Raw genomic sequence first — 27,922 nt, 5'->3', positions numbered from 1 at the left:
AGGGTTTAACATACAAAGGACCTCAAGTTGTTCTTTGCATTCAACTTAAGCTTCTCTTCCTTACATTCCATCCCCATTCCCTAGAAATCATGTTTCAGGATGATACCCAATTTATATGTAATAAGTCAGATGAGGGGAACTTCCTGCTAGTCCAGTGGTTAAGCCTGGAGGAAGAAATGGCAACCCACTCCAGACAGAGGAGCCTGGCGGGCTAGAGTCCATGGAGTCACAAAGAGCTGGACACAACTGAGCACCAGCAGTGAGGACGTGGTGCTTTCAACCCTGGCTGGGGAACTAAGATCCCGCAAGCCATGTGGCACAGCCTAATAAAAGAAAGGCAGATGCCCAGGTTATTTTTTAAACCTGGAAATTAGAATATACCAATACTTTTGTTTCAATAAATACTTCTCAGTATTCCCTCAAAATCAGCAAGGTAGAGTTAAACAGAACTCTGAATGGAGACTAAACATATACAGGTTTACAGTGAATGTCTATACATCAGATGGCTCTACTCAACCATGAACTCTTCAAGGACGAGCCTGTCATATCCATCCCCACTCCCTGGCACAGGGCCTAGCACAGAAGACATTCAGTAAGCATAGTATGTGCCAACTCAAGAGAGAAGCTGCTTTTCAGGCATGTGACTTCGTAATTTCCTACAGCCTCAGTTATTTAACCTAAGTTAGGAATAAAAAATATATATACAGCCAATCTCATAGGTTGTTAGGGGATCAAGTAATTATTTTAAAGTTCATTCTAAACAGTAAACTGCTTTAGAAGCACAGAGTGTTGTGGCTTTCTCTCACTCATTAAACTCCTGTTTATCTAACTATATCCCATTTTAGCAAAAGTTTTTAATCTGGAGTCTGTGTATAAACAAGCATAGTAATGTTTTCCTAAGGAGAGAGCTTGAAGCTTTCAACCGATTCTCAAAGTGTCCATGGCCCCCAAAGGATTAAGAACTAATCCCTTACATGAAAGAAAAGATGACTAACTCCCCAACAAAACAATTTATACTTCTATTTTCTTCCCTATGTGCATCTCCACCTCCATCTTCTTTCTTTTCTCCTACTTTAGCTTCTCCAAAAATATACAGAAAAATGAATGATTCATCACACAAACACAGATCAAACTCTTCTACTATTTCACCTCCCTCTGTCCTGGGGGCCTAGTAACTCACTGTGCAGAAAACACATTAGTAACTATCCGTATCATTCGATAATTTTAGTTGTCTTGGTAATTAGAAATACATCATACACAGAATTACATTAAGAGCCTTATATTCTAAAATATTAAGATAAAAAAAATAAACGCACACAGTGTGAGGGAAAGAAATGGTGAAAAAAATGACTATTCTACATTAGTTTATATTTACTACTTCACGAACCATGCTTTAATGGTATATTTTAAAGTTTCATTCCTCCCATCAATAACACAAATCAAGTAACTTATGAAGGAATTACATAATTGTTCATGGTTAATATAAATACCGTTATACCTAGCACTATAATACCTCAAAATTCAATACAACTGAGGAAAAACGGCAGTGCCCCAAATCATGGAGCACATAACGAGATGAAAACGTCTTAAAGAGGTTGCAGTTTTCTTAGAGTGAGAAACCTTTATGTGTAAAAAAAGGCAGACGCAAGTTTCAAGAGACATTCCTAGAGCATGAGGTTTGAGTGAGGTCTCGAGGGAGCCACACGGAACCACAAGCGTGTGATCCGCCTCTGTATCAGTAGCCGCCCATAGCCTGCCTCTCTCCAGTCACCGTCTTCCAGAAACAAAGCAACCCACTTATCCTAGTGTGTCTGAGGCTTTCTCAGTTCTTGCGCTCAAACCTCTGTGTCTCAGGAACCTGCTGAGGCTGGCATATTCCTACTTAAGAGCAACTATGTCATCTTAGGCTGACTTTCTTAACTTTTCGTTTTGAGATGAGCATGGACAAAGGAGTTACAAAGGTGGTACAGGGATGTCCTATGTCCTCTTTGCTCAGTGTCCCCACCAGGTTACACCCTGCAGATGACTGCCAACACCCCCACCAGGCTACACCCTGCAGATGACTGCCAACACCCCCACCAGGCTACACCCTGCAGATGACTGCCAACACCCCCACCAGGCTACACCCTGCAGATGACTGCCAACACCCCCACCAGGCTACACCCTGCAGATGACTGCCAACACCCCCACCAGGCTACACCCTGCAGATGACTGCCAACCCGAGGAGCTGAGATGGGCTTGATGTGCGTGAGCAGTTCCATGTGACGTCACCATACGTAGGTCTCTACAGCTGCAATGCAGGGGACACAGGCTCAATTCCTGAGTCCCACATGCCGAGGGGCAACTAAGCCTGTGAGCCCGAACTACTGGGTCCACGTGCCACAACTTTGAGAAGCGTGCATGCCGCAACAAAGCTCTCCTGTGCCACAACTGGGGCCTGACATAGCCATGAACAAACAAACAAGTAAAAGAAGTAAGAGCTAGACCAACCAGGGCAATGATCTTAATTCCTTTACAGAAAATCGGTCGTTAGAACTTAAGTTCTAAACATCAGATTGGGTTGGACTACATAATCACTACATGTAATCTTAAACCCTGTAAGGAAGGCAAGAAGAAGGCAGAAAAAGGACTACAATGGACCATTCTAGAATTCTAACATTTCAAATCCAATTAGTAAGAGTGCAAAGCAGTATGTCCTAGGCTGAAACTGCCTTCAGTGAAAGAATTCTTGAAGGCAGAAGGACTCAGTCCTTCTTAGAACTTAGTTCTCTATTCAATAACCTTCTATTTAGAAGGTCAACTGCAAAATTTTATATATATATATATATTATTTTTTTTTGCCACACAGCATGCAGGATCTTAGTTCCCTGAACAGGGATTCAAACTGTGCCCTCACTGCACTGGCAAAGCAGAGTCTTGACCACTGGACTGCCAGGGAAGTCCCCAAAGTTTTATTTTTGAATAAGGTGCTGTGTCTTTACTAAACTATTTAAAACCCAGGCACAAAGGTAACCCAAATAGGTATCTGTTGTATCTTTTAATTCTGTAATTACTCCTAAATCCTTATAATTGTTATCATTAAGAATTTTCTTTCAGATGACATTAATGTTATTAGAAACTAATTTCAGAGAGCTCCCTGGGGTCTGGAGATTAAGAATCAGCCTTCCAATGCAGGGGACCTGGGTTCCATCCCTGGTAAAGGCACTAAGACCCCCACAGGCCTGAGGGCAACCACGCCTGCTCAAGACAAGGAGAGAAGCCAGCGCGCTGCAACAACTAAGCCTGTGCACCACAGCCCGCGCGTCACAACCACTGAAGCCACGCTTCCCAAGAGAAGCCCTCGCACTACAACCAGAGAAGCTCCTTCGTGCCACGACACAGACCCAGTGCAGCCAAAATGAGAGAAAAATTAATTATTTCAGAAGCGTTCATCAGCAAACATTCAATCACCCTATTTGTACTCTACACTAATGTTTTTCCTTTTAGCATGAATTACTCACTATAAAGACTAGCTTATAAGCATAATATGAATAGGATCTTTTCTTGTGTATCTGCCTCTGGTTATATTTTTAAGTACTAACAGCAAACCCTAAAGATACTTAGTAAAGTTTCCAATGATGATAATTACATAACATAACCAGAGGGTGATGATTTCTACCATCTCTGATAACCAGTGATCGTCTATAATTTTTTTTCCTTCAAAAATGCTTTCTACCAGTCAAAACACATTTCTTAAACTGGAAATACAGGTGACCCTTGAACAATAACCATGTGGGCCCACTGATATGTGAGTTTTTTCCAACAGTAAATTCTACTGGACCACGTGATCATGGTTGGTTGCATCCATGGATACGGAAACAGGGATACGTAGGAACCACGTATACAAAGGACCAACTGTAAGTCACAGGGAGACTTTCAACTTCCCAGAGGGCTGGCACCCCAACACCCACTTTGTTCCAGGGTCAACTGTAGTTATTCAAAACCACTAAAAACTCAGGAGAAAGCATAATCTAAATGAAACTTAGTAATGGAACAGCTAGTGATCATAGTCTAACAATTTTTTAATAAAAAACATTAAAAAGTCACTGTTAGGAGGAATGGGACTAGAGATGGAGAATTTCCAATGATCCCAAGGTGTTGAAATTTGATTTCCACAGAAAGTCTGATTAACTTCTAATTACAGTCGTGCTGGAACAACTGATACATAAGTGCCAAGCTACGGCTCCTTGAGAATGTTCTGGGTAACAGAAATGCATCTTTCCTCAGTAATGAGCAGAATGCTTTTAAAGTGATGATCGTCTAGGATGTCAAACAAGCTAGTGATCTATGGTTTGGTCACAGAAATCAGAGCCTGACTTAAACTCAGGATGACTGGATATTGCCTGAATATTTCACATATCATCCAAAGGCTTTACAGTTTCCGAGAAGATGAGAAGGGTTTCCCCCGGCAAACAGCCATCAAGTTTAGGCTTAAAAAGCAAAGAACAAAGCAAAAGCTACACTACTTCTGAAAGGGCTCTAATGGAATCTTAGTTCCAGTTCCCGACCAAAGCCACCCCCTAAGAGGTCCAGCCTTCCTTTGAGCAACTTCACAACTTTCACATGGGGAAGAAGGCCAAAGTGGCTGCCAGGGTGCAGACCGCAGGCTCACCTGACTGCGCCAGCTCAGGACGGGGCTGCCGAGTGACCCCTGGCTGAAGGCTGCTGAGGCCTGCCTCGGGGGTGCATTGTGGCTCTCTTCCTCCCGTGGTCCACTTGGAAGGAGAGTGCTTCAGAGATGACAAAGAACAGGAAAACAAAAATTCACACACAAGGAAAAGAAAAGTCCCCCTTACTAAGGCACATCGCACACATGATCCTAGCAAGTCGTAACATAAGCCTGCAAGCCAGCCACATGTTGGGTACGGAACGTGCTGAAGGTGAGAACACACACCCTGGCAAGACAAACTGGAGAGAGGCTGACGACAGAGCAGATCCTGACACAGAGCAGAAAGAGGTGGCCCTCGGCCTGTGCATCTTTCCAGGCTGGGGATGAAATCAAGTAATGGCCCAATTAGGAAAGAGAAATTTTGAGTACATGTTAGTAATAGCAACAGTAACTTAACTAATCCTCCTCTTCTTGCTTCAGACAAAAATATGCAGACATGTCTACCTCATTACCACCTGAGGATCCAAAGAAAGGAATCATTTATTCACAATTTCTGAATGTTTGAAAGGCTAAAGATTGAGAATTTTTTCACAGTGAAGTTTTCCAAAGTCGTGAGAAGACGTAGATGAGACTTTGTATAAATCTACCTGCTTTTCTGGTCACCTTATAGGAGAAAAACGAAGCCCAAACTCTTGTTAACTTACCCTTTCTACTTCATGGCACTTTTTCAAAGCGTCCCCGTACCTCCCCAGGCGCTGGTACGCGGAGATGCACTCTGTCTGAAACCACATGCACTGCATCTCATTTAGGTTCTCCATGGCAGACGTCCCTTCCTGAAACGGAAGCAACCGCAAATAAAGGAAGCAAACGACACAAGAGAGCCTAAAAACCCCGTTTTCTCTTTCACAACAATGTCTATGAGGATTACGGCGACAATAAGTAGCAGTGACAAATTATATAATAAACACGTCGATGTGCTTCCAAAAGGCTCCTACCAACTTAAAACTGTGTGTCTTATTTACCCAGCTCTCTTGAGACCGTCAACAATCTACACAGAAAAGACTACAGGTTACTGAAGCTAAGTTTTAAACACCAGAGCTTTTATTTAACCTATTTAAGACAGGGATCCTATGAAGCACTGCCTATCTTTGTCTATTAAGCAAAAGCCATTTAACCTTTTCCTTGCTGACTTAGGATCACTGCTATTTACAACATTGTTTTCAAATCTCTTCATAGTAGTTTCAAGCCCGCTTTTCAGTTTTGCAAGTCTCCTTCCTCCACATCAAGGCATCAGTTGTCACTTCCTTTCACAACGATGTCTATGAGGATTATTATGACAATGAGCAGTAGTGAATTATACAATAATACATTAAAATTTTTAAATAAAAAGAATATTCGCTAATTCGGGCTAAGTGTGTATCCCAGGAGAATGCAAAGCACAGAGTGCCTGGTCTCAGTGCAGGGACGTGGAGCTCTGTCACAATGGAGAACAGTTATTTAAAATGCATGTTACAGGACCCCAAGAATGACAGCAAAGATACGGGTATATTTACGTAAGTTCAGTCTTCATTTCTTTTTCATACCCACTGTTGTTATCAGTTTAATTTTCAGAATTCTCATTGAAAGTATAAAAACCAATTATCTCTGGGTAAATAAAATTATGGTGGTATTTTATGTCTTCTTCATGGCTACAGATATTCCATCGTTTGATAACTACCTATGTTTATAAGAAATCTACCGTATTTTTCATTTCAAAACTTTACCAACTAGAACTATTCAACCTGCCTCAGCAACTCTACAAATATTATAAACTGAAAAATTTGCAAGAAGGAAATAGGAGCACTTCACTTACGTATTACAAAGCAGATATAAACTGATAGGGAAGTCACGAGCAGCCCTCCTCCCCCAGCTCACTGCTGCCCACCACCGTCAGGGACACGCCTGGCCAGTGAAGCAGTGTGGATAAGCTAACCAGCTCTGTACACAGCACAGCAGCCTGTTAAAGAGTGGACAGCTGGAGGCGATTATGACAAGCAAGCTGAGCCCCAGACTTTGGGAACTACTTTCCTCAAACAGCTGAACTTTCCCCTTCTTTCCCATTCTCCTGGGTCTTTTCAGACATGTCCTAGTTGGCTGTGGTTTGCTGCGTGGGTGTTTTGTTGTTGTTGTTTTTTAAACCACTGAACTTATTTAACTTAAATATCCTCATTTCTAATTGTACTTTACTTCTCATCTCTACAGGGCTTCCCAGATGACTCAGTGGTAAAGAATCTGCCTGAAAATGCAGGAGACACAGGAGACGGATTTCGATCCCTGGGTCAGGAAGATCCCCTGGAGAAGGAAATGACAACCCACTCCAGCATTCTTGCCTGGAAAATCCCATGGACAGAGGAGCCCAGCAGGCTACAGTGCATAGGACTGCACAGAGTCAGACAAGACTGAAGCGACTTAGCACACACACACCAGAAGCACATGCACACTCATCAACCACAGTAAGAAATCACACTTAGGATACGCGCTAAACAAGATTTAAAAAATGACAACAAAAGTGAATTCCGAGGAACTATAGCAGCACACTTCACACATCACCAGGGAATTTAAGTTTAATTTTACTAACTCAGACAATGACATGCTATTTCTTACTCTTGTGAACTTGGAGCACATTTCCTCTGCTTCCTTTATCATATTTGCCCGAAGCATATACTTTGCGCATTTGGAATTGATGAATCTATCAGCCGTATCCAAAGACTGAGCTTCATCCATCCACTTGACAGCTTCTCTGAGATTACCCATATGCTTTAAGAGATGAAAGTATTAAAGACATCACTGTTATGATTAAGAGAATATGGGTACACTACAACAGAAAACGTTCTTAAAGACAAATTAGAAATGTTACATTTCTGTCAAATCTATCTAGAAATTTTTATATACATTAAAATTCATATTTACTAAGAGCTGAATGAAATGATTAACACTGATTATATGACTATGCAACATAAAACTCCTTCGGATTATTAGCGTATTGAGAATAAATAATCAGGGTGCCCTAAAAGTTATCTCCACACAGAAAGAACTCCATGGGTCCTTAAAATGGCCAAATTCTTTAACTATTCAAAAAACATGACCAAGATTTTACCTTGTAAATTTTTGCTTTCATATAGAATAATTCTATTAGAGTTGGAGTGCTAGCAATTGCAGCATTAATATAATCCAAAGCCAAAGAATACTGCCCAAGCTTATCAAAGTGCTGTGCCAGGAAGTACTGAACCCAGAGTAGTGTCGTTGGGGGTTCCTTCTCCCCATTCTCTGCAATCAAACACAAAATTATTATAAGGAATGAGGCAAAGTGAAGCAACTCACTTGCTTTCTTTCTCCCAATGCATAATGAAATCAATTACTATTAGAATAAAAATCTAGTAAAAATGACCAATTTCAACAGAAAGAGATACAACCTCAAGTCACAAAGTTCAGGAAGCAGTAGCCGAGCAGAGCAAAGACGCTGCTTTCCCAAGCTTCTACCCACACCTCATGCCAAGGAAACAGTCTGGGAGAAGAGGCAGATCAACCTAACTCTACGGATTCTCAGGCAGACAGCATTAAGGCAGCAGGTCCAGGAAAAACCAAGGAAAACAGCCTGGAGAAAACACGTCCCTAACCACCACGGTAAAACTTCCACAGAGGCAAGAACTGCCAGAGCTTACGTGGACCGTCCAGGCCTCAACACAGACCAGGGAAACCCAAAGTTGAAGGGTATCAGGAGGGTACACTCTTGACCAGATTGTCACAACCAACCATCTGACCTCTATCTGGCTCCCCATTCTGTGCCCTGAAACTACAGAAGAATAAATAAGAAACACCTAGCTCTCAAAATGGGTATCAGAAGGGAAGACACACAGGTATAAAACGAGGTAGGAAGAGCAGAAAGGAGAATTTACTCATGTTACCTCAGAAGACAAGAAGGTCTCCTAGACTAGCTGACCGAATGAAACGACAATGCAAACACACAAATTAACATAAATTAAGACACAAATAATAAATATGAGCAAAGAGCCAAGCATTTATCTTGCTCCTCTTATATACACTGTATTTCAGGGGGGGGTCAAATATCTGAGGAGGAAAAGTTCTTTACAAGAACTCCAGCTAGTATTAATAAATGCAGAAGGAATGATGATCAGAATGAAATAAGGGATCAAGGCAATTTTTGCAGTGGCTGCAAAAATCATCAGGTAAGTGACCACTAAGAAACACTGACTGCATGGCCAGATTAGGCTGACAAACATCTAAATTCTGATGAATCTTAGTTTCACAAAAAGAGAGACAACGAGAATGCCTTCGGCCTTCAGATGTGCTGTAACAGGAAGTTCAAAGTGTCACCTATGAAGTATTCACATGGAACCCAAATCTAATCGAGCCTATAAACCTAGGGGACTTCCCCAGAGGAAGAGTGCTCAGGATTCTGTGCTTCCACTGCAGGGGCAAGGGTTCAGTCCCTGGTCGGGGAACTAAGATCTTGTATGTTGTACAGCACAACATGCAAGAAAGGAAAAAAAAAAGAGCCTATAAATCTAACTTGAAGTTTGTAAGAAATATGGAAGACAGCAAGATGTATTAAACACTACCATGAGAAAACAATTGGCAAAATTCAAAGCATGGTGCGTTCCACGAGACAAATGACCTTTCAACAAACAGCCTTTAAAAAAAGAGGAGAAAGGAAAGACAGGACAGTACCACCCAAGATTAAAAGAATATCAGAAACATAACAAACAAATGTAAACTGTGGACCTAAGCTGGATCCAGATTCAAAGAAACCAATTACACATTTTTTTAAATAATGAGGAAAATTTGCATGTGGACTAGGTGTTAAGATATGTGGTATGAGAGTTAATTTTGTGGAAGACACATTAGGGCTTCCCCCATGGCTCAGCAGTAAAGAATCCACCTGCAAAGCAGGAGATGTGGGTTCAATCCGTGGGTCAGAAGATCCCCTGGAGGAGGGCATGGCAACCCAGTCCAATATTTTTGCCTGGAGAATCCCATGGACAGAGAAGCCTGGCGGGCTACAGTCCACGGGGTCGCAAAGAGTCGGACATGACTGAGCACACAAACATAAAAGTAGAAAGAACAAAAAACTAGGAAGTCAGGAAAAACACATCTTAACATTAACTACTGGATCTTGGTCAAGCTACTCAACCACGTGGGATTCTGTTTACTCATATTAAAATGAGGTTAATTCCCACATCACAAGACTATGGAAATTTTTAATTACTTTAGGTTGCAAGTGCTCTTCTCATTTCATTCACTAATTAAAAAACTAGTGAACAGCTATCATGTAGCACATAATGAACACAATTTTACCGTAAGTGATTAAAAATGGACTGAAATGAATAATCAAATTTCAACTCAATCTAATTTAAACTTACCATAAGGGCTAAAAAAGTCACACGTTTTAAGAGAGGTTTCATAATTAGTAACCAGCTCCTGGATTATGGAAATCTGTTAAAGAAACATAGTTTTAAAAAATCTTTAATAGTATTTTATTTTTTATGGATTAGATTTGGAAACAATATACAGTTTATTTCAGAACAATAAATTAACTATAAATTGAGATGCTTGCTTTCCCCACTCCCACCCTCCATGTTGGAAGGAAAATGAGAAAAACACAGAAAATGTACTGCTCTCTTTATTAATAGTAAAACAGAATCTCATTAATTTCTCATCTCAATATCGAGTTTCAAATTATGAAACTAATGGACAAATTATCACTAGTTACCACATACTCCTTTTTGGCCAAAGAACACATCTGTATAATTTATTAAGTTTATCGCTTTTTGCTTCCCACTGTCACAGGGTGAAGTTGTAAGCCATTATATTCTCAGATTTTCTAAAATGTCAATACAAAAAAAAAAGTCAAGTGAAATAATCTAAACTACACAGTGAGTTGATGGAAAAAGTTAAGTAAACTCGTAATTAAAGGTTTAAACTGTTTTCAGTGATTATTTGAATAAATTTTCATTCCAATGCTATACTTAGGTAGGACTAAAAGATCATAAGCTACACTGCAAACATGCTATGCCCAGCAAGTACAAAAGAAAAGTGACATGAGTTAGAAGTCGCAGGAAAAAAGCAGCTTCTGTGTACAGTTTGTTTTAAATGTCTGTTGATGTTACCTGTTCAGAATACATCAGAAAATATAGCCATCTTATTTATGAACTTCAGAAAAACAAAGGTCAAAAGTGAAGAAAAACAATTAAAATTTATAACAGTATGTGATCAATATAGAATTATTTTAATACCGTCCCACTGAAAGCAGTCAAAAAACAAAATACCAAATTAAAACACTTCTCAGGCCTATATATCTTTCTGATAAGAATACTGCACTATATGGTGTAATTCTCTCAGATAGAAGGGCAATAAGGAATACATGGGACAATATATTAACAGTGGGGGGAAATACGTAACATAAACAAAAAAAAGAAAGAATTTACACTCATTACTGAAAATATGACCAAATGGATTAGGGTAGTAGAATATGAATACAGTCTTAAAAAAAAGTAACAATAATGCTGTATTATTTTAATAAGATATTTAAACAAAGATCATTTTAAAAGAATGTTTATTAAAATCTGAATAGACCTATATCTAGTAAGGAGATTGAACAAGAAATCAAAACCTACCAACAAAGAAGAGCCCCGGACCCTATGGCTTCAATGGTAAAATCTACTGAACAGTTTAAAAACTAACACCAAACTTTCCCAAAAAACTGAAGTGAAGGGAACACTTCCAAAATCATTCCGCAATGCCAGCATTACTCTCATACCAAAATCCACCACAAGAAAACTACTGACCAACACTCATGATGAATACGGATGCAGATCCTCAACAAAATACTAGCATATAGGCCTCAGCAGCATGCTAAAGGATCACACACCGTGACCAGGAGGAATTATTCCTGGAATGCAAGGACAGTTTACCTTAAAAACTGATTAGTATAACATGCCATATCAACAAAATGAAGGACAAAACCCCACGTAATTATCTTAATTGTTGCACAGAAAGTATGTGATGAATTTCACCACTCTCATTATAAAAACAGTTATTGAACCATGAACAGAAGGAAATTATATCAATATAATTGATGACAAACATGAAAAACCCACAGCGAAAATCAGACTCAAAGGGGAGAGACTGAAAGTATTTCTACTACTAAGATACACAACCAGGCAAGGATGCCTGCTTTCATCACATCTACTCAACACGGTTCTGCAAGTCCTCCTGCTGGAAGGCTAGAAAAAGAAATAAAAGGCATCCAAACTGTACACAAAGAAGAAGTAAAACTTTCTCTGCAGATATTTCCCAAAAAAACAGCAAGACACAGAAAGTTAATACACAAAAATCAGCTGCACTTTCACACATAAAAAATCTGAAAAGGAAATTACTAAATCAACTTCTTTCACAATAGCATCAAAAAGAATAAAATGCTTAGAAATAAACTTAACCAAGGAAGTGAAAGGCTTGTACAATGAAAACTATAAAACACTGCTGAAAAAAATTCAAGATGACATAAATAAATGGAAACACATCCCATATTTATGAACTAGAAATTTTAATATTATTAAAATATCAATACTACCCAAATAGACCTATAAACTCAATGCTATCTTCATCAAAATCCCAATGTTTTTTCCCAGAAATAGACAAGCCCGTTCTAAAACTAACATTTGGACTCTCAAAGAATCCAAATAGCCAAAACAATCTTTAAAAAGAAGAAAACCAAGAAGACTCACTTCTGATTTCAAAACATACTACAAAGTTACAGTAATTAAAAAAAAAAAATACATTGTGGTATTAGCATAAAGATGGACATAGAGACTAATGGAATAGAATCTAGAGTCCAGAAACAATGCTCACATTGGTGATTTTTTACAAGTGTCAAGACCAATCAATGGAGAAATAAAAGTCTTTTCAACAAATGGACTGGGAGAACTGGATGTCCATTTGCAGAAGAATGAAGGTGAACTTAACCTAATTCCACATACAAAAATTAACCCAAAGGACCAAAGACCTAAAATAATGAAAGTCTTAGAAGAAAACACAGGACAAAAGCTCCGCAGTATCAGGTTTGACAATTTCTTGGATTTAACACCAAAGGCCCAGGGAACAAAAGAAAAAATTGACGAATTAGACTTCATGAAAAGTGAAAAATGTGTACAACCAGATGCCATCCACAGAATGGCAACCCCCAGAACGGGAGAAAATATTTGCAAATCATGTATCTAGTAAGAGCTTAGTATCCAAAATACAAAGAGAACTAAAATTCAACAACAAAAACCCCATTCAATGTTTGATAAAATACTTAACAAACATTTGTCCAAAGATATACAAACAGCCAGTAAGCACATGAAAAGATTTGCAACATTACCAGTCATTAAGGAAATACAAGTCAAAACTACAATGAGATGCCACCTCACACCCAGGAGGATGGCTATCTAAAAACAAACAAAAAACAGAAAATAACAACTGCAGACAAGGATGTAAAAAAAAAATGGAAACTGTGCACTACTGGTGGAAGATGGTACAGCTGCCGTGGAAACAGTACGGCAGTGCCTCAAAAAATTAAAAACAGGACCACCAAACGACCCAGCAATTCTACTTCTGCTATAGATCCAAACAAACTGAAAGCAGGTCTCCAAGAAATATCTGTACACCCATGTACACAGCATTGCTCTTAACTGTCAAAACGCGGAAGCAACCCAAATGTGGGGGAGACATATGACAGGTATTATTCAGCCATGGAAAGAATTCTGCAATGTGTTACAACACGGATGAACATTATGCAAAAGGAAATAATCTAGTCACAAAAAGACAAATACCATATGATTCCACTTTATGAGTTGCTCAGAGTAGTCAAAATCATAAAGCTGTAAAGTTTAATAGTGGTTGCTAGGGGCTAGAGGGAGGGAAAAACAGAGTTACTATTTAATGGGTACAGAGTTTTATTAATAGTGCCACAAGATAAAAAGAGTTATGGGGATGGATGGTGGTCATGGTTACAAAAAAAGGTGAATGTATTTAATACCGTTAAATCATACACTTAAAAATGGTCAACATGGTAAACCTTAGGTTAAGTGTATTTCGCCACATAAAACAATGACAAAAGTGGTTCAAAAAGCACAATCCTCTGACCATTAATATCATAAATGTTAACATCAGCATGACCTGGTAATCTGTAGGCATGCAAATTTCTGAGCAAACCCCACATTTAGAGAATCAGAAACTGAGTCTAGCAACATTTTCAGCAAACCCTCTATAAATAATTCTAATACACCCTAGGGTTTGAGAACTGATTTTTTTAAAATGCTGCAATAAGACTATTACTATTAAGCAAAATAAAAAGTATTAGGCATTTTTAAGCCATCAGGACTAATTTCATTCAGAGTATGTGTAACTTTAAAAAAACCTTCAGGTTCAACTTACGGAAATTCAGCACTCAACTTACAGAAGCAAAAAGTTTTTCATGAACTTCCACTACCATCTACTGGCAGTTACTAAAACTGCAGCTAGAGTAGACTTTTAAGTAAGGGTGTACCTTTTTGCATCTCTAGGGTGGAATACATTTTAAAAATTAGTTTTAATAATTTTAAAAAGTACAACAAAATACTGAAGTTACACATAATAATGTTACACTCTTAATAAAAGAGTGCAAATACTACTGAATAAAATAGAATCTCTAGCTTCAGAACTCAAAAACAAGATTTAATTGAGGGAATAAATCAAGGTAATGGAAAGTTCACATGAAATGTTCTAAATAAAAAACTGCAAAGATCACTGTCCTTCCTGGTTTACCTGGCATATATATTGAATCTAAAAAATGTGTTATTATAGTCACTCACTAAGTAATTAACTAAAAAATTCAATTTTCCAAACTTATCTATGAAAGTTAGTCTAAGGAGTTTTACTGAGGTATAAAGGATCCATTTTACTTCAAGTTTACTTACCATTTACATTGCAATTATACTGTATAATTATATATTCAATTATATAATTGTATACCATATAACTATAGTCAATTGTACAATATAACTGTATATTCAACTTCTTTCTTCTACAACTTAATAAGTAATGGCTAGTCTTGAAAACAGTATTTCCACTGGCATTTAAATCAAGAAGTCCAATCTACTCACATTAGGTATCTAATATCACAATAAAACTTCAAGCCTTAAAATAGTTTAAAATCATACAAAATTTTCTATGAACTGAAAATATTTCAAAGTTCAACCACCTTCTCCTGATTTAAATACTTTCTTCTAACAGTTATATTTGACCAGAATTGAAAAAGCTTTGCTTTTGCTAACCAAATCTAACATGGGCAAATGTGACTATTGTAGATAATTCCCCTAAATTATTGATTGCCCTTAACCAGCTTTTCTTATATATGAGTTAAAAGAATTCTTTATTAACGTTAAAACAAAGTCCTACAACACATATACGACACACAATTTTTCACAATATAAATACAGATCGAGTTTAAAATGTTACTGTAAAACATGAAAGCCACTGAAACTGTCTTTTCAAATTTTTTTAATCCAAATGAGAAAACCAAGCACAAGAGTTTATCAACAAGGACCAAAACTGGATTAATTTCTAATAAATATACAATTAACATAAGGGACAATTTTGGTCCCCAAGCAGCTAGCTGAACTGTCCAAGAACTATGACACTAAAATGAAAGTAACTTCTTGCAGAGATGACCTGTGACGGGGTGCGGATGGTGAGAGAGCGGAATTTACAAACTTAATCATTTAATTAAAGCACACATCAACTCTTTCAGTATTAATTGCTCCAGTTTTATAATCCAGAAACAGAATCAGGGAAGTGCTCACGCAAATATGTGATGGAGTCAGGATTCCAAACCAGGCTTGATTCCACAGCAATTCTCTTTTCCCTATACCAATATTTCCCAAAGGGTGACCACGCAGCTAATTCACCAACTGAAACTTTTAAAGTTATATTTTAATATTAGATTTTTACTTTATGACTATAGAAACTGTATTAACACACATCTGGCTTTTATGAAAGACAAAAAAAATAATCAAATTTGGTGAAAAATACTAAATAAATAACACTGTAGTTGTTACATAGATTCGGCAAAAATTGTAAAAGGGATTAATGAATAAGTTGACATGACACTATACTAAGACACTTTCCCAGGTAGGAAAAGTACTTGCTTTTATTTCCCTCTCCCAAAATTTAATTGTTTTTAAACAAGAAATGAATTCATGAACGTCATTACAATTAACGGTTGATCAGCATATCTGAAAAATACTAACTCTGACACTGTTACCACTGCAAATAATGCCTTTTGGAATTTTTAACAACAGAATTTTTTTCCTTTAGTGAGAAATCCAGGATTCTAAGAAATTTTCTTTTTCCTTTTTTCAGAGAGACTGTATTTGCAATAATTATTGCAAAAGGGGGAAAGGGCTATATTTAGTGCTGTGAGCTGGCTGTTGCCACAGAAAGAACCAGTGTCCATAAGATCTGCAGAGTTAGACAAAAGGGCTTTTATAAGAGGAGTGGACAGAGCTAGAAAGAGCCTGGTGTGGGGAGGCGGGATAAGAGGACGGCAGATAGGACAGTGTTTTATTCTGACACCAGCCTCTTCTCCAGGAGAGCCCTAGGAATAGTGGCTGTCTGCTGTCTCAGGCTGAGAGCAGGCTCAAGCTCAGGGACCTCCTCCTGGCCATGAGCCTTTACAAAGTCACCCCCTACGCCAGAGCAACTCCCCTCTTTCTGTTTTTCTTCTCTTCTTCCTCCTCAGTCTGCAGAATCTAAGAAACATTCTTAATGTAGTTCTTCTATTATTTGGGGCATCTAAGAAAAAATCCCTTATACTGCCCTTAAATACAAATCAAACTCTTGCTTTCCTTGGTAATTACTCCCATATATAGTTTTCTAAAACACCTAGTTTTCCAGAAGTATATAGGAAATAAAGCATTCTTAGAATCATTCTGCTTGTCCATTAACTGTGATGTCATTTTTATAATGATGACAGAACTCTGAAACTTCATTTTCTCCCCTAACTTACCTTCACAATTAAAGTTAGTTAGTAAATAGACACAAAACTCAATTTTATACCCACCTGAGTTAATTCAAAAGAAAGAAACAAAGATACTTAGAGACAATATATTCCAGGATCAACATCTTAATTTACCTCCACCTCCAGCAACAAACTATAGGTGTTTCCCAGTAACCAGAGCCAAACAATTCAGTACTTTCCACAGACATATTTCAACAATGTTCACGATGATTCTCTTTCTGCAGTGAACAGGCCAAGTGTTCTGTAACTCTTTGGGCCTACTGTCATCGGTTTCTAAAGGTCACAAATACCTCAACAGGTCCTTCAGCTGAATGAGGATCTTGACATATTTTCACAGTTATGGGCAGATTTAACACAAGAAAGAAAGGCTGTCTTAGAAGCAGCCTACCTTCCCTTCCCGTGTATGGACAGCCATACGTTTTCTGTTGAGACAGCTGCGCTTCACCAGTCTGTCTCACCAAGCACTCAGATTCCATGTTCTCACCCATGTTCAGCGCACCTATGCATCGGTGTCCAGATGCTATGGAATCAAATGTACCTGTAACCACCCATGCAAACCGTGATGATTCACTGCGTTCACTCAAGAGTCTGACACAGTGAACAGCTAAGCAAACTGCCAAGTACTTTCCCCTATAGGTGAAAATGGAAGTCCAGAATTAATTTCCACCTCTTACCAGGGTCACTTTGGTTTCTTTTAAAAGCCCCCCAAAATATTTTTAAAGTATATGCTGTAACCTTGATTTATCCTTCAATTAAAAATAAATAAATTTTTTAAAAAGCAATTGCAAAAAGATGAGCAAATTAAATGTAAAACCAGCAGAAGTAAGGATATAATAAAGACCAGATTTGAAGACTAGTGAAATAGAAACAGAGGGAGGGGTCAACAAATCGAAAACTTAGCCTTCAGAAAAGACTGACAAAACTGGCTGCCTTTAGTTACACTGACCAAGAAAAAAAGACTCAAGTTATTAAAACTGGAAATCAAAGAAAAGCACTACTTATTACTGACTTCATAGAAGTAAAATGATTATAAAGAAATATGATTAACAATTATATGCCAATACTGGACCATTTAAATGGACAAACTTCTAGAAAAACAAATCTCAGAAACCAAATAAGAAGAAATAGAAATGAATAATAATAAATAGTTGAAACAAGTAATCAAAAACAACCCACAAAGAAAAGTACAGCCCCAGACAGCTTCACTGGTAAATTTTACCAAATATTTAACACCAACACCAATCTTCACAAACTTCTCAAAAAAAAGAAAAAAGGAGAGAAAATTTCCCACCTCATTATAAAGTCATTATTACCCTGATATATCAAAGCCAAAGACATTACACAGTATTTGTTAGAAATTCAGATACAAAAATCCGCTATAAAACTCTAGCAAATTGAACCTGAAGTCAAGTCGCTCAGTTGTCTCCAACTCTTTGCAACCCCATGGACTGTAGCCCCCCAGGGAATCCCAAATGCAGGAGACCCTGGTTTGATTCCTGGGTCTGGACGTTCCTCTGGAAAGGGACAGGCTACCCACTCCACTATTCCTGGGCTCCCTCTGTGGCTCAGCTGGTAAAGAATCCACCTGCAATGTGGGAGACCAGGGTTTGATACCTGGGTTGAGAAGATCTCCTGGAGAAGGGAAAGGCTACCCACTCCAGTATTCCGGCCTGGAGAATTCCATGGATTCCATAGGGTCACAAAGAGTCTGACACGACTGAGCAACTTTCACTTTCAAATTGAACCTAGCAACACATAAAAAGAATTACACATCATGACCAAGTGGGTTTTATCCCACTAATGCAAAGCTGTTTAACATCTGAAAATCAATTACTGTATGACATAATTATCCACAGAATAAAAAATAACACATGATCATCTCAATAAACATAGAAAAAGAATCTGATAAAATTCAACACCCTTTCAAAACAAAAATGTTCAACAAACCCGAAGTAGGAAGGAACTTCCTCAACATCATAAATGGCATATACAAACATATCCATAGTTAAAACAATATTTAATGGAGAAAGACTAGACACATTCCCATTGAGACTAAGAACAAGACAAAATCGTCAATTCTTATCATTTCTATTCAACATGTATTGGGGGTTCTAGACAGAACAAATAGTCCAAAAAATAAATAAAAGGGATACTAATTGTAAAGGAAGAAATAAAACTTTCTATTTGTGCATGACAGGAATTCATTATACCAACTGTAACAACTAGTAAACAGATTTATCAAGGCTGCAGAATATAACAATATAAAAAAAAAATCTACTTACTAGCAAGAAAAAAAAAAAAACTGAAAAATTAAATTAAGAAAATAATCTCAACCCAAAGAATACAAGAACACTAATCCAAAGAGACAGATGCACCTCTGTGTTCACTGCAGGATTATTTACAATAACCAAAATATGGAAACATCTTAGATGTCCATCAACGGATAAATGGATAAAGATGTGGTGTGATACATGGACTATTACTCTCCTCAGCCATAAAAAAGAATGACATCTTACCATTTGCCACAACATGGATGGACCTCGACAGTGTTATGCTAAGTGAAATAAGTCAAAGAGAGACGAATGTCACATGATTTCGCTCACACACAGACTTTTAAAAAAGAACAAAATAAAACAAAAACTGATAGATACAGGTAACAGACTAGTGAGGGAAGGGAGTTGGGGTGAGTGTGAAATGAGTGAAGGGGCTCAGCTGTATGCTGACGGGTGGTAACTAGGCTTGCGGTAGTGAACAGATTACAATGTACACGGACATCAAATTATAACTGGCTCTGTAAGTTTCAACATGTGCACCTGAAACTTATAAAGAGAAAATAATTCTACCCAGCATAGCATAAAAAAGTAAAATACTTAGGAATGAATTAACGAAAGATGTATAAGAGGTACACTGAAAACTACAAAACACTGTTCAAAGAAATTAGGGACACTCTAAATAAATGGAAAGACTACCAATGTTCACAGATGGAAACACTTGTGTTAAGATGAAAATGGGAGTTCCCATAATGGAAATTCCCAAAGTGATCTACAGATTCAAAGCAATCCCTATAAAATCCCAGCTGGCCTCTGTAGAAGCTGAAAAACTGATCCTAAAATTCAAATGAAAATAAACCCTTAATGGCCAAAAGAAGATTTAAAAAAAAGAACAAGGAATATTCACACTTCCTAATTTAAAAAACTACCCGAGAGCTGTAGTAAGCAAGACAGTATGATACAGCCTAAGGTGGACACACAGAGAGCCCAGAGACGAACCCTCATATCCACGGTCTACTCATTTTCAACACGGCTATGTAGCCTTTCAGGGGAAAAAAAAGTAAATGGTGGTAGGAAAGTGGACAGACAATGCAAAGGAATGAGGCTGGACTCCCACCTCACAAAAATGAACACAGAATGCATCACACTTTAACATAAGAACCAAAGGTACAAACTCAGGAGTAAACATGTATACATCTTCACGACCCCGTATTTGGACACGGTTTCTTAATATACAACACAAAAGCACAAGCAACACAAGGGAAAAAAGATAAAATGGGGTTTATCAAGACACTTTCAAGAAAGGAAAAAGACAATCCACAGAAGAGTAGAAAATATTTTCAAATATTTATATTATTTCAAATATCATATGTCAGATAAGAAACTTGTTTCTAGTATATATTTAAAAACTTAAAATTAATAATAAAAAATAAATAACCCAATTAAAAACTGGGCAAAGAACCTGAATTGACATTTCTCCAAGGAAGATATACAAATGGCCAACAAGCACTTGAAAAAATGCTTAAAATCATCAGTCATCAGGGAAATGCAAACCACTTCACACCCACTAGGATGTAGGTTAGAATCAAACATCATACAGTAAGAGGTGGATCGCTGGTGAGGATGTGTAGAAATCAGAATCCTAATAGACTACTTGTGGGAATGTAAAATGGTAGCAGCACACTGGAAAAGAACCTGACAGTTTCCAAAAAGTTTAAACATGCAGTTAGCATTTGACTTAGCCATTCCACTCCTGGAGTATATACACCCAAGAGAAATGAAAACGTGTACATGCAAAAAACTTTACACAAATGTTCACAGCAATATGGGTACTAATCAAAAGATACAAACAACCAAAATGTCCATCAAGTGATAGATAAAATGCTCTACAGCCATACAATGGGACATTATTTAGACGTAAGAGGAGAAGTGCTCATGTTACCACCGGGATGAAAATATTTAATGCTAAGTGTAAGACACTAGAGAGAGAAAAAACCACCTATAGTTTGATTCTGTTTGTATGAAATATTCAGAATAGGCAAATCCATGAACAGAAAGTAAACTAGTGGTTGCCTGACTGGGAGAGTGGGAGTGGGCAAATATGAATGGGAGGTTTCTAAAATCATGTTGATGGTTAGAAAACTCTGAATATACTAAAAATCAGTGAATCTGTAAGCTTCAAATACATCAATTTTATGGTATGAGAACTGTATCTCAATAAAGCTGTTAACGGGGGTAAGCTACTGACATCCGAGCAGCAGAGGCCAAGGACACTGCTGCTGCTGCTGAGTCGCTCAGTTGTGTCCGACCCTGTGCAACCCCATAGAGGGCAGCCCACCAGGCTCCCCCGTCCCTGGGATTCTCCAGGCAAGAACACTGGAGTGGGTTGCCATTTCCTTCTCCAATGCATGAAAGTGAAAAGTGAAAGTGAAGTCGCTCAGTCGTGTCCAACCCTTAGCGACCCCATGGACTGCAGCCTGCCAGGCTCCCCCGTCCCTGGGATTCTCCAGGCAAGAGTACTGGAGTGGGGTGCCATTGCCTTCTCCGAGGACACTGTTAAACACCCTATCATACACTGGACAGCCCCTAATAACAAAGGGTTATCTAGCCCAATTGCTGATTATGCAGTTCTTTCTTATAGGGGCTGTCCTCTGAACTGCAGAAGTATCAAGCAGCACACCGCCACCACAGTGACAATCAAGCCTCCAGACACCGCAAAATGCCCCCTGGTGGCCTAATTCCCTCCCGTCCCACTTTGTGAAGCAGTGCTCGAGACGAAGGGGACTTTCCAAACTTTTTTTAAAACAACAGGTGAAGTTCTACGATAGAAATAAAGATCAACAAATCTGGTTACATTAAATTTTAGCTTCTTTATATTTAAAAGAAAAAAATCTCCTGAGAAAAGCAAACACAAGAAAATATTTAACACTGCCTAATGCTGGTGAGGAAATAGTGAACCTTTCACACACCTTTGCTACTAGCAATACAAACTGATGTTTACAGCCTTATAGAAATCAGTATATCAGTGTTTACCAAGAATAACAGAATGTTCATACCTTTTACCCATTAACTTATTCTGAGAATTTATGGGGGGAAAAATCCTAAGTAAAAACTATGCGTACAAAGACTTTTTTTTTTAACAGCAAAGTTCAATAACTAGAGGTATGCTTTTAATAAAAGACTATGTTGTTATGAAAAAGAAGAAATCAAAGACTACACAATACAACATGAAGTCCCTGTGAAATTGCTAGGTGGAAAAACAAAATTTTTATGGTCAAAATTACTATAGCTACATATATACATCACAAATAAATTCACAGGGAAAAAAATTTGGAAAGGAATTACATGAAAATTGCTCTTAAATTGTGCATTCACAGTTTAAAATGCCGGAGACATTTTAAAACACTTTTCTACAACTGTATTATATCCAAGGCTAACTTCAAAGGCTCATCTTTTATTTCCATGGTACCCGTCGTGGATTATTTTTTTACTCTTGGAATTTTACAAATTAAAACAATTGTAATTGTTCATCATCCTTAACCTCTTTGAAATCCTTCAAGAGTTAAAAAGAGTCCTGCATCCCTGGAGGGGCTTCCCTGGTGGCTCAGAGGTAAAGAATCCACCTGCCAATGCAGGGGACACAGATTTGATCCCTGATCTGGGAGATCCCACAGGCCTGGGAGCAACTAAGCCCAGAGCCACGACTACTGACGACTACTGAGCCTGTGCCTGGGAGCCACAACCATTAAGCCCGAGCACCCCAGGGCCTGCGCTCCGCAGCAAAAGAAGCCACAACAATGAAGAGTCTGAGCACTGCAAGGGAGAGCAGCCCCCGACCCCCTACAGTGAGAGAAAAGCCCATGCAGCAAGGAAGACTCAGCACAGTCAAAAATAAGTACTTTTTAAAAAAAGTTTATTAAATAAAAAAAATGCAGCCCTTGCTAAAAATCAGGACTCACTGCTGATTAGAAATATGCAAATTTTAAAAATGTCCCTTTGAGTAATCACAAATATATGCAGCCAAAATGATTTGAGAAGAATTTCCCATACTTGTACACTTTTTAAAAAAATATACTAAGTTCTGACAACTTAAACTCAAATTTCTGCATTGTAATTCAAACATCAAAAACATATGGTAAACATTCCTGCTGTGTGCTTAAAAATTAACACTAAAGATATATGTCACAGGTTCCTGTACAGGTCAATGCATCCTCAATGCCTTCTTTAAAAATGCAATTTCTAATATTTATAAAGTATCAACAAATGCTTAATACCTTTATGATGGTAATTTGGGATCAGTACTGAAGGGATTTTTGTTTTAAGTCTATGCCTCTTATGAAAACTGAGAAAGCCAGGGAAAGCTCACTGACAGCTTTAAGAGGAACAGATTCTGAAAGGACTGCTGTATTCAGTACTCGCTGTAAGACAGTTACACACATGCGCTTTATTACTAACAGTGCCGACACTTCATCTCTTCTTTCTTCTTTGTCAACCTTGCCAAAATGAGTAAAAGAAGCACTTTGGCAAATGCTAATTTAAATAACCTACAGAAACCACTGTTAGGCACTGCTTCATGTTTTCATACACATCACTCACTCAAAAAAAATAAGACAACAGAAGAAAAATCGACAGCAATACCATAACAATCAAATAAAGTATACTACAGACATTAAAAGAACTATAAGGTCTTTTGGTTTTGTTTTTTTTTTTTTAATGCAAATGATACTTTCTTACTGATCAGGCACTATAGGTATCTTTCTAGAAGTGGGGATGTGACCAGCTGACAAGGAGACTGGGTACACAGCGGCAGGAAGAGAGTGCAGAAGTTCTGCAAGCCAGCCTCAGCCACTCCCCTCTAGATATTATGAGTCGTGCCTTTTAGTTTATGAACCTGCTGCCAAAGGAAGAAAGGGTCAATCGGTATACCTACCACTGACCTTTCTGAATAACTTATTATTCATAATTATGCTAAGTTGCAAATAATTACCGGTCAAAGCTAAGTAAAGTGATGAGGTTTAACTAAAAATATTTAGCTCTTCTAATAAAGTCTCTTCCTTATCCATTCAACTTTCAAAAACTGTTTACACAAGAGTTTTAGATCTTAATAAGAAGCAACACTTGGAAATAGAAGTATAACTTATTTTCTATTAACTTCTAATTTTCTAATTATCTTTCTAATATAAAACCACATCTATTTCCTAATTTTAAAAAGCAGAAGGATGACTCTTCATGGGAAAACCAGCTAAACCTATCTTTATTAAAATGTAGCCTGTTAGTTAAAATAGTGCCTAGATTTTATTGTTCCACTAACAATTACCCATGCTCTAACTTTAAAAGCAAGCATACAAATTTAAAAATCCACAATCACACTATTAAGTAATAGATAACTAATCGTGAAACAGTTAAATATAGACCTTTGGTGACAATATGTCAAATTTATTAATAAAATTCCACTAGAAAAGTATACCCATTAAAAACAATAACCTTTTAGTGTTCTTATAAGCCCCTTACTCAGTAAATTTCAGACTGACATTTCCTTTGACACTACTTATAGTACATGCATATAATTTCAGTTCATCTATTATTAAGCTAAGGTGCACACCATTACTTGAATAGAGAAAATCTCTTTCTATAATAAAGTGAGTAAAAAGACTACAGCAAACTGAATAAAGACCAAATTTTACCTTTTCTGTATTGTAATACAGAGATTTCAAAGTAGTAAACAAGGGCGGGCAGCCTTTACTGAAGTTAACCCTCAGGAACTTATCCATTAGTTCTCTAAATTTTTCACCTAGGAATAAAAGTGTACTTTGTTAAACTTCAATTGATGGAAACAGCTCTCAAAGTTATTTTATAAATAAAAATAAAACTTCTTCAGCAACAACAATTCCCCTATCCAACGTTTAAACCCAAAAAGTTAGCATTGCTTGTTTGTTACTGCCAAAGAGTGTAACACCAAATATCTCAGTTGGCACGTTTATTTCCCCTAGATATAGGTTCAAAATATCTTCAAGTAACATCTCAAAAGACCAGCAAGCAAAATAACTAGGCAGTTTTGAAGAAGAGTAACCTACTATGCAGTCTGCTGCTGCTGCTAACTCCCTTCCGTCATGTCCGACTCTGTGTGACCCCAGAGACGGCATCCCACCAGGCTCCCCGTCCCTATGACTCTCCAGGCAAGAACACTGGAGTGGGTTGCCATTTCCTCCTCCAATGCATGAAAGTGAAAAGTGAAAGTGAAGTCGCTCAGTCGTGTCTGACTCCTATCGACCCCATGGACTGTAGCCTACCAGGCTCCTCCGTCCATGGGATTTGCCAGGCAAGAGTACTGGAGTCTACCTTTCCTAATCTCACTGACCAGCACAGGCTCAACCCTACTATCTGACATCTCAGAAGGCACTCTGCAAACTTTAGAAAAGGGTTCTACTGTGACCAGCACCGTATGCAAGTAGTAGTCAAAATACCTTCTTAAACACTAACATATTTACAAATGTCTTCCAGATCAACTAATGCTTTACTCCATCATTCGTCCCACAATCATCTATCAAGCACCTACTATGTGCCAGGCACTGTTTCAAGTATCCAAGATATAGCTGTGATTAAAACAAAAAAAATTTTTTTAATTCTGCCCTCATAGAACTTATTAACATTCTAGTGGGCGAGATGGATAATTAAGTAAAATAACAAACATAAGACATCAGTGTCCTGGGGCATGCTAACATTAGAATTAAATAAATACCCCATTTGTAACATTAAGTAAATACATCTCCTATTATTGCTAAACCCTTACCAAAAAGTTTCAGTATCACTTTTTAAAAGCAGAAAGAACTGAAAAACAAAATTAATTTTAAATATGAAGGCTCTAACTTTTTGACAGTAAGGGTTAACAATTGTAAGAGCATGGATCTGGCCATGCAAAAGAAAAAAATATATAGGTCATGAATGGTTTAAGCTAATGTAAGACTACTGAAATGAATTTTCCTAATGCTTCTCTATGAAATCATGACATTTTACCAAAATACTCAACAACCCAAGTGGTTTTTATCTGCTGTGACTAACATTGTTGAACTAAACATGCATACTCAACATATTACAGATGTCATAAAAATTAAGAGAAATTCAAATTTTATTGGATTACAAATTTATCTAACATAAAAACAGGTTCAAGATTTGTTACTTATAAAGGCTGTTGTCAGATGATCTCTAATCTTTGTAACAGAGGAAGTACTGGAAAGATTTATCTCTGAAACTATTTTTGATTTTAAGGAAGTAATGATATATATTTAACCCAGAGTAAAATTTTGTGCAATCTTCATAACCCTGTGCAGTCTTGATAACCTTGAAGTGCTGGGCTGGATGAAGCACATGCTGGAATCAAGATTGCCGGGAGAAATAACAATAACCTCAGATATGCAGATGACACCACCCTTATGGCAGAAAGTGAAGAGGAACTAAAGAGCTCTTGATGGAAGTCAAAGAAGAGAGTGAAAAAGTTGGCTTAAAACTCAACATTCAGAAAACGAAGATCATGGCATCTGGTCCCATCACTTCATGGCAAATAGATGGGCAAACAATGGAAACAGTGACAGCCTTTTTTTTTGGGCTCCAAAATCACTGCAGATGGTGACTGCAGCCATGACACTTGCTCACAGAAAAGCTATGACCAACCTAGACAGCATATTAAAAAGCAGAGACATTACTTTGCCAACAAAGGTCCGTCTAGTCAAAACTATGGTTTTTCCAGTAGTCATGTACGGATGTGAGAGCTGGACTATAAAGAAAGCTGAGTGCTGAAGAATTGATGCTTTCGAACTGTGGTGCTGGAGAAGACTCTTCAGAATCCCATGGACTGCAAGGAGATCCAACCCGTTCATCCTAAAGGAGATCAGTCCTGAATATTCCTTGGAAGGATTGATGCTGAAGCTGAAACTCTAATACTTTGGCCACCTGATGCGAAGAACCGACTCCTTGGAAAAGACCCTGATGCTGGGAAAGATTGAAGGCAGGAGGAGAAAGGGATGACAGAGGATGACATGGCTGGATGGAATCACCGACTCGATAGACATGAGTTTGAGCAAGCTCCGAGAGCTGGTGATGGACAGGGAAGCCTGGGGTGCTGCAGTCCATGGGGTCGCAAAGAGTCAGACACAACTGAGCGACTGAACGGAACTGATAACCTGGGATTTTCAAAAGATTATATACAAAGTATGCCAAAACTACAGAAAATATCACTTTGGGTTGGATATACATGATTATTTCCTCAAAAATAAAAACTAGTTTTAGAAATCAAATCTTTCCAGCACTTGCTCTGATATAAAACAAAGGTTAACAATATTGTGCTAGGCGGTCAGAGACCCTATTGCTTACTTCCTGTGTGACATTATCCACTCAAAGATGAGGATACCATCACCAGCCTCAAGAGTACTCTTTCAAGGCTCACATGAGATGAAAAGTATAGAGTGTAAGCACACAGTAACCACTCAATAAATGCTGTCTATCATCACACGCATTGACATTTAACAGCTGTTGAATTTCTAAAGTCAGAAGTGTTTCCACATGCACTATTATCGACTGAGACAATAGGCATTTTATCTTCATGTCAGAGGCTACTCTAAAAACTCTTCAAATCTCAACCTATTCAGAGGATACTAGCAAGATCTCATTTAAAAAACAAGGCATTCCTTTCTCAAGTACCCACTAAAACCTCTTCTCCCATTAAATTGTTATTCCAACTGTGCAAAAGGTCTTCTGTACTGATACAGGACTGAACTCCAGACAGAGTCCAGTGAAAAGGAAAACCAGGTACAGAACAACCTATGCTCCTTTTGTACAAAAGGGAGAGGAAAAAGGAAAATTACACATAAGCCCTCACACACATACTTTTGCTTGCATACGCACAATTTATTT

The 27,922-nt window shown here is 37.9% G+C and overlaps 1 protein-coding gene across 10 annotated transcripts in view; it reads right to left on the bottom strand.

Moving 5' to 3' along the window:
• The window catches only part of NAA16 (N-alpha-acetyltransferase 16, NatA auxiliary subunit), a 63,879-nt gene that overhangs the window by 9,415 nt on the left and 26,542 nt on the right, over positions 1–27,922 (bottom strand). For 6 of the 10 annotated variants that reach the window (NM_001103100.2, XM_059892090.1, XM_059892091.1 and 3 more), the window contains 5 exons: positions 24,700–24,806; positions 10,069–10,141; positions 7,785–7,954; positions 7,292–7,444; positions 5,353–5,481 (listed from right to left, as the gene is read on the bottom strand). In NM_001103100.2, coding sequence (NP_001096570.2) covers positions 5,353–5,481; positions 7,292–7,444; positions 7,785–7,954; positions 10,069–10,141; positions 24,700–24,806 — 632 coding nt within the window. Of the gene's footprint in view, positions 1–4,651; positions 5,164–5,352; positions 5,482–7,291; positions 7,445–7,784; positions 7,955–10,068; positions 10,142–18,359; positions 18,491–24,699; positions 24,807–27,922 lie in introns of those variants that run through there. The other 4 variants (XM_059892095.1, XM_059892096.1, XM_059892098.1 and 1 more) reach the window with 4 other exon arrangements.

This window comes from Bos taurus, chromosome 12 (genome assembly GCF_002263795.3).
Source record: "Bos taurus isolate L1 Dominette 01449 registration number 42190680 breed Hereford chromosome 12, ARS-UCD2.0, whole genome shotgun sequence".
NCBI classification, from domain to species: Eukaryota; Metazoa; Chordata; class Mammalia; order Artiodactyla; family Bovidae; genus Bos; species Bos taurus.
This window is presented reverse-complemented; position numbering and strand designations above follow the sequence as displayed.